Raw genomic sequence first — 7,865 nt, 5'->3', positions numbered from 1 at the left:
ACCTGACTCTGGGCTCTACTAACCCACCCAGAGGCTTGGGAAGGATTGTGGATCTGGCTCTTAAGGGTGCATTATGCTTTTGAGTAACTGGGTCACCTTCTGCAGGCCCTGGCTTAACAAAGGAATCTGATTTGACAAAGGAAGCCCTTTCATTCCCTTACCTGCTTTTCTCAGTCACCTTTCTCATTGACCTCTCGTTGGTGGGGCAACCTCTTCTGCCCCTTTTCCCCATCTCTTGCTGACCCTTTACATCGAAGAAAATAGAGTGGGCTTTGTGGAGAAGTGGCAATTTGTAGTGCCCTTTAGGAAATAAACACTTACATTCCAACATGCACAAAAACACCACTATTTCTTATTGTCTTGCCATCCTTGTATCCCTATGAAGTAAAATGGAAGGTAACATTTATTAAGTGCTGTCTTACATGTTGAGCACTGTTCTAAGCTCCTTACATGTTGTGGATGCTGTGGGATGCCACCTAGTGCCTCTTTCAGTCCCCAGGCTCTAGCCATCAGGAGTGTTGTCTGTTGTATGCTCATATAGTGGAATTGCCTGTGGCAGAAGGGCACCGTCTTGCTTACGTTAGGCCATCTTCTGGGGCAATTGCATGCAATGACTGGTCGATGTGGTGGTACATGGCCTGCTCCTTTGTTTGCCTCGATGGGCCCAACAGGCTCTCCTAGTTTCAGAGGACCCCATGGGACCAGCTGCAGTCTTTGTTGCAATGGCATGGAGTTCAAGTTAACTTCTCTCACTCCCTCACAGGTGTTGTTCTGGAGAACTCACTCAGTAAATCTCCTGTGTGCAAGTCTCTGCTTCAGAGTCTATTTCCCAGGGAATTCAAAACTAAGACATATGCATTAACTTGTTTAATCTTCACAACAACCTTATGGAATAATATCATGGTTCCTGTCTTAGAGATGAGGAAACCAGGGCGGCAAAGGTTAAGAAAGTTGCTCATGATTTCCCATCAGTAAGTGGTGGAGCCATGATTTGAAACCCCAAGATGGAGCTCTAGATCACATACTTTTTAATTGTCCATGTAGCCTCTTAAAAACAGTTCCTTTGGGGACCACTGGGCCGTGAAGAGGCTGTAGTCTTTATGGGAAAGATGAGGTGAAGAGAGAGGCAAGGCATTTATTACCTTATGTCAGAGATGGGGACATTGAGCTAGCAAATGCCTAAGCCCAGGATCATTTCCCAGTTACAGAGATGTGAGATTTCTCTCTCTCTCTCTCTCTCTCTAGTGGTGGAAAAAATAAGGTAAATTTAGATTTTAATTCTGGTGCCAATACTTCCTAATTGTGTAACTTTGGGGAAGTTATTTAACCCCCATTAGTCTTGGTAAAAGTGCTGAGCAGGTGCTCGATAATGTACCCACCTCCTCCCCAGATGTTGGTTATTTCCAGTTCTGTGAACTTGGGCAGTCTCTATAATCTTCAGTGTCATCTGTAAAACGGAGGTGATGATGACGATAAAGTGCTTAGCACCTTGCCCACGGGGTAGGAGCATAGTAAGTGGTATTTATGAGTATAATCATGATGCTATCTTGCCCATGTTAGACGCTGTGCCCCTGACTTTCAGTACTGTGCAGACTCAGACTTTCCTGTGACTGACACCTTTTGTGTCTTCCCGGCCCGCCACCCCCATGCAAACTCTCTTGACACGGCTGACTTGGTTTCCTGATATTGCTAGATGTCTGTGGGTTTATGTGTGTGTGTATGTTTCCTTCTAAACTGTGCCCGCGCTTCTCATCTCCGGTTATTTGTCTGTCGCCTCTCCCTCCTCCACCCGGAGGAGGGGCAGTCCTGGTGGCACAGCCTCCAGCTTGGGGTTGTGAGTGCGAGACGGCAGACACCTTGCAGCCCCAGCTCCACAGTTGCTTGGGGTGTCCAACCGGCCCCCTCCCCGCCTCGCAGTGTCCAGCCCCTCGCTCCAATTGGTCAGAAGCGCGTGGCCCCGCCCCCGTCTCCCCAGAGGGAATAAAAGTCGGTGCAGCACAGACTCCAGGCATCCAGCCGGTTAAACCCAAACCCGCATAGGAGAGCACCCTGCGCCGCTTCTCGCCGCCCAACTCTCTCAGTGTCAGCCACCATTCTCCCTACGACGTACTGCCCTGCGCCCACAGCCATGTGCCGGACCCTTTCCGCCTTCCCCACCACTTGCCTGGAGAGGTAAGAAGAGCTTGCCCCGTGGAGCGTGATATCTGCCTAGTGGAAGAAGTTCAAGTCTCTCCAACTCTAGGGAGTGAAAGGGCAGCGCAGCCTTGGGGACTTGGGTGGACAGGAAAGTGGGGCGCTAGTGACTCAAGTGGGGAGACAAGAGGAAGCGGCTAATTTGATGTAGCCTACTCCGATGGTTCCCTTGAGGCTAAGAGAAGCGACAGGCCAGGAGAAGCAGCAAAGCAGAGGCCATTCTTTGCTGCCATTCTCCATCCTCTGACAAGCAGCAGTCCTCAGGACCTGCTAAAGACCCAACTGCAGGAAGACCACGTTGGCAGAACTTAACTTTGCCCAATTTCTTAAGTATCTGGTTTTCACTCCACAGCCCAGAGCTAGCTTATAGCCTCCTTTGCTCCTTTGCCCCTGGAAAGCCCCAAACTCACTGCCAGTGGAGAAAATACCAACTCATAGGGACCCTATAGGTTTTCCAAGACTGTAAATATTTACTGAAACAGACTTCCACATCGTTCTCCTGGGGGTGGGGGCGCTGACCTTTTGGTTAGTAGCTGTGTGCTTTAACCACTGCACTACCAGGACTCATTCCTGGGAAGGCAGGGAGATGCTTCTCAGGCCAATGGAAGAGCATGTCCCCACTTTCCAAGATGCTACTCAGCAGTCTCCAGTCCTTACTGGGGCTTGTGCCTGGTAAGAAAAGGGCAGAGGTGAAGGAGCAATCAGTTTCCACACAGTTCCAGACATACTGACAATCCCAGAGGGACTGAGCTGTCTTCTGCTAATCAACAAGCACAAAGATAGATCAGTGTGACTTAAGTGAGGAAAAGCATGTATCTGCAATAATGTAAAACCCAGATGAGAAAGTATAAGACCTACCTGGGTGCCACTTAAAGGTTGTTTTCCCTGTTGCTGGGTTGATGATAGTGATGAGAGAGCGAAGTTTGGGTTAGGAACAGCCAAGGGTTCTCTGGAATCCCTGAGACTGGACTTTGGGTGGTGCTAGCTTGGGATTTCCTGGGATCCCATAAGCCTCTCAGCGCTGGCTGAGTGAATAGAGACTCCTTACAGGTGCCTTCTTTGTCTTCCAGAGCCAAAGAGTTCAAGACACGGCTGGGAATCTTTCTTCACAAATCAGATTTGGGCTCTGATACTGGGAGTGTTGGCAAGTTCGAGTGGGGCAGTAAACACAGCAAAGAGAGGTAAGTCCAAGGGCCAACCAAAGGCCCCTGGTGGGGAGGGAGTCAGATTTAGGAAAAGTCATGGGAAGGAATAATATGAAGAGGATAAACTAGTATGTGCTGGGGTAGACCTTGGTAACCCCTCCTTGAGTTTTTTTAGTGGGGCTTATTTTCAGTCTGCTGTATCTGCTTGGCTCAGGGGTGATTGTGGGGGTGAGGGGGTGAGGGGGTGGTTCCAGGGTTCTAAGCCCACCAAAAGATGACTGCATGGGAGGGATTGAATGTCTAATTACTGAACTCTCCCATCTGGGGATGTACATTGCATGTGCTATGAGGGCAAGGATGGGGTTCAAAACCACTAGAGGTTTTCATGAACATCTCTACTGCTATCAGCATGTGTCTTGGCTAGAAGTCATTTCATATTGAACATCAACGCCTGTGCCAGGTGCTGCATTAGGCTCTTGAGTTCTGAGTGGACATAGTCTCTATGCATGAGTCCTTGGTTTCCTTGGAGAGGTGTCCAAATCAAAGCTCTGAGAGTCAGGGAATAGAAACAATTTTGTACAGAGAAGAGGCAGCCTTAGAGATATTGGCTGAGGGCTTTAGTTTCTGGCTACTGAGGTATCCTGCAGCAAATGCTACTATCTCCTGTCCCCAGTCTCAGCCAGGAGTTTGAGGAGTCAGCTTCAGCAATCCCCAAGCAGCTATGTGTGAATTAAGCAACTTCTCTTGAGTTCTGGCTAGGATTTGTGCTAAGCATTGGTTTGTCCATTTATTATTTAAATTTTTTTTTTTTTTTTTAGCAGAAACTTCTCAGAAGATGTACTGCGGTGGAGAGAATCTTTCGACTTGCTGCTGAGCAGTAAAAGTGAGTAGGACCCTATGGTGTCTGTCTTTGGGTGGCACGTGTGTACTCATGTGCTTTGGAGCCAGCAGGAGGGATGCTGAATGTGTGGGCGAAGGAGTAGTTGTAGTAATAATAATAATAATGATCTCCTAGTTGAGCCAGCCTCTATTCAGAACACAAAGGCAGGTCCTTGTTCAAGAAAATGATGTCCTAAAAATAGAGCCATTAACTGCAGTTGCTGCCTTCTTTTATTCCCATCTGTCCCTCAGTCTGACCTGCCTCCTCCTCTCTCCCCCCAACCACAGATGGAGTGGATGCCTTCCATGCCTTCCTGAAGACTGAGTTCAGTGAGGAGAACCTGGAGTTCTGGCTAGCCTGCGAGGAGTATAAGAAGATCCACTCGGCTACCAAGCTGGCCTCCAGGGCTCATAGGATCTTTGAAGAGTTCATTGGCTGTGAAGCTCCTAAAGAGGTCAGAACCCCAACATGTTCTGTGGATCCTCCAGACCCTGCTTCTTCCAAAATCAGGGACCTTAGGGGGCCAGGAGATGAAGGCTTGGATTTAGAAGAATGGCCTCATTTGGCACAAGGATGAGTGGGCTTCTATAGTTGCAGACTGGGAAAGCCAAGCTCCTTCCTGCCTCTCTGGGTGGTAGTAACCTCAGATTCAGATGAGGTGAGATGGGCTGGCATGTTTTGGGCTTTCTGTCCACTTATGAAAACCCAGACCTTTTTAGACATAACACATACAACTGGGGAGACAAGATTATCACAGGGTTTTTAGGTAACCTGGCGTAGTCCCTGGCTGACCTGCCTCAGGTCGGCAGGTCTGTGATCAGTGAACTTCTGCCAGTCAGCTTTCCCTTCAGGCCCCCTGTGTGTGGCAGGTGGCGCATTTGATAAAGAACATGGGGCCACCTTGTGGAGAGATAATAGTAATGCCCTGCTTTTGTGTCATGTTTTTATTTTCTGAGCATTTTTATTTATTCTGGGAGTCTCTGGGTGGTGCAATGGTTAATGCACTAACTGAAAGTTTGGTGGTTCAAGTCTACCCAGAAGCACCTTGGCCAAAAGGCCTGGTAGTCTACTTCCTAAAAAATCAGTCATTGAAAATCATGTGGAAAACAGTTTGATTCTATTTTGACACACACAGGGTTGCCATAAATTGGAGTTTGACTGAATGGTAACTGGTATTGATTTGTTTATTCTACATTCTTCCACAAATATTTACTGAGCATCAATTACATCCAAGATGCTATTATAAGCACAAAGGGTATAGCAGTGAATAAAACAACCCTCATGGAACTTATATTCTAATGGGAGAAGATGACAGTAACTAATGAAACAAGTAAATATATGCCAGCTGGTGATATATGCTCTGATAAACATAAAGCAGGATATGAGAGGTGGGGATTGCCAGAGATCAATGGGGTAGGGAGAGGTGAGGTCTTTCACTGTATAACAGGGAATTCAGGAGTGGGCTGTCTAATAAGGTGATATTTGAGCAGAGTCATGATAGATTTAAGGGAGGGGAGAACATTCTAACACAGGAAATGGCAAGTGCAAAGTCCATACTGCCTCTCATATTCACAAAACAGCCAATGGAGTCGGGGAGTAAGAGAAAAGAGGTGAGGTCAGATAGGTGGCCAGCTGCCAGAAGTAAGCCAGGTAGCCATGTAGTCCAACAAGGACTTTGGCTTTTCTTCTGAGTGACATGGAAAGGCACTGGAGTGCATGGTCTTGACAAAGGTACCACCAAAGTGACTTGAGTGGAGAATAGACCATAGGGGTAAGAGTAGAGGAGAGAAACCAGTTAGAAGTTACTGGCATGAAACCTGGAAGGAGATGATGGTGATTTGGATGAGGGTCGTGTCAGAGGAAGGAGTTCATGTATACATCCTTAATGTTGTCGTTATTAGTTGCTGCTGAGTCGATTCTGACTGTAGGTGACCCCGTGTGTGCAGAGTAGAACTGTACTCCATAGGGTTTTCAAGGCTGTGACCTTTCGGAAACAGATCACCAGGCCTGTCTTCTGAGGCGCCTGTCGGTTCAAACTGCCAAACTTTTGGCTAGTAATTGAGCACTCGACTATATGCACCAACCAGAGACTCCATCCATTCTTCTTCTTTTTTTTTAATGTAATTTTATTTATTTTGTTGTTGTTGACATCATACATTCTAATTATGTCCTTCTAATCATTCTGAGATTAGAGGGCAGATATGGAATCAGAGATGTGGGGACAGGTACAGAATGGCAAAGCCAGTTCATGGTAGACTCAGAATCAGGCTCCTGAGTATAATTCAGTGCTCTTTCTCCTGCCCCACCTGTCAGTCCTCCCTCAGCCTGCCAGCCCCTCATCCTCCCCACTCAACTTTGTGCTTGCCTCCCTGCCACAGGTGAACATAGATCATGAGACCAGGGAGCTCACGAGGAAGAACTTGCAAGCTGCTGCAGCCACGTGCTTTGATGTGGCTCAGGGGAAGATACGCACCCTGATGGAGAAGGACTCCTACCCACGCTTCCTGAAGTCCCCTGCTTACCAGGACCTGGCTGCCCAAGCCACGTCCTCCTCAGCCTCCCCATCCAGTTGCAGCCTGGCTGATCCCTTATGCACCTGAGCCTACATGGCAGTGAGGAGCCAGCCGGGAAGAGAGGTGGAGTCACTCGTCCCTGAGGCTGCAGACCCTGAGTGGGAGGCTGGTTCTGCAAAGCGAGTGTGAGAGGACAGTGAAGCATAAAGCCGCACCTTCTTCTCCAGATACTGTGGGACAGCATTCGTGCATGAGAGGGTGCCCCACTTCCAGGACCTGTGCTGGACTGAAGAGGAGGGTTGTGTGAGGTTCCAGGGGAAAGAAATGTGGTGCAAGAGTTACCATTGGTTCTTGTTGTTCTCACTGGGGCAAGGAGATGTTCCAAGATGGTTTGGGTAAAGGGAAACTTGGAAATGGAAGGCATCCAGGTCAGCTGGTTTGCCTGTTGGTCAGTTGACTGTGATGGCATCCTGTTTTCCTAGTTCTGTTCTGGGCATAGAAGGGAGCAAGAGAGTGTAGCCATCCCATTCTGCCCTCCTTACCTGCCTCTTGGCCTCCCAGCCTCCCTTAGCTGGCACTTCCTGTGTGTCTAGGTCCTCAGTATTGTCATGGCCAGGAGCCACAGGTGAACTCTTGCCCAAGATGAGCTTTTTATACCTCAGCAACTGACCTTTGAGCCCCTTTCCAAAGCGGTAGAGAATCCTGAAAAGGGACCATCTTGCTTATATGAAATTAATCTTGGTACACTTGGTGACCTCTTGCAGGTGGACTCTGACCCTCCACTTGCAGCAAAGCCCACCTGTGAGGAGGGTACCCAAGGGCCTCTTGCTGGGAGCTGTTTTCTCTTAGCTCTATGCCTTGAAGATGGGGCTCATGAGGACAAATGTGTGAGGTCTCCAGGCAAGTGGCTGGTCCAGCCCCGTGCCTGTGCCTGGCAGGCTTTGATGGGCTTGTTTCTGAACACACCCGGTGCTGAGAGGAGCCGAGGACCCCATGACTAATCTTTGGACCTAAGAACATCTTCCTGCCCTTGATCCATAGATCTCCCTGCATCCTGTTTAAATTGAGCCATTATTTTCTGGGGATGAGAACAGGATGGAGGGAAGTCTGAAGTATTTTCTGTGGATGTGGATG

General features: G+C 48.4%; 1 protein-coding gene across 1 annotated transcript; it reads left to right on the top strand.

Moving 5' to 3' along the window:
* Positions 1 to 2,128: 2,128 nt before the first annotated feature.
* RGS16 (regulator of G protein signaling 16) lies at positions 2,129 to 6,818 on the top strand. Its single transcript, XM_007937654.2, has 5 exons — positions 2,129 to 2,172; positions 3,264 to 3,374; positions 4,157 to 4,221; positions 4,506 to 4,672; positions 6,597 to 6,818. Exons 1-5 carry the CDS (start codon positions 2,129 to 2,131, stop codon positions 6,816 to 6,818), a joined length of 609 nt encoding a protein of 202 aa, XP_007935845.1.
* The last annotated feature ends 1,047 nt before the right edge of the window (positions 6,819 to 7,865 follow it).

Source organism: Orycteropus afer, unplaced genomic scaffold (assembly GCF_000298275.1).
Source record: "Orycteropus afer afer isolate SDZICR_OR568_19922 unplaced genomic scaffold, OryAfe1.0 scaffold00043, whole genome shotgun sequence".
NCBI lineage: Eukaryota > Metazoa > Chordata > Mammalia > Tubulidentata > Orycteropodidae > Orycteropus > Orycteropus afer.
The sequence above is the reverse complement of the archived record's forward strand: the minus strand, read 5'-3'. Positions and strand labels throughout refer to the sequence as shown.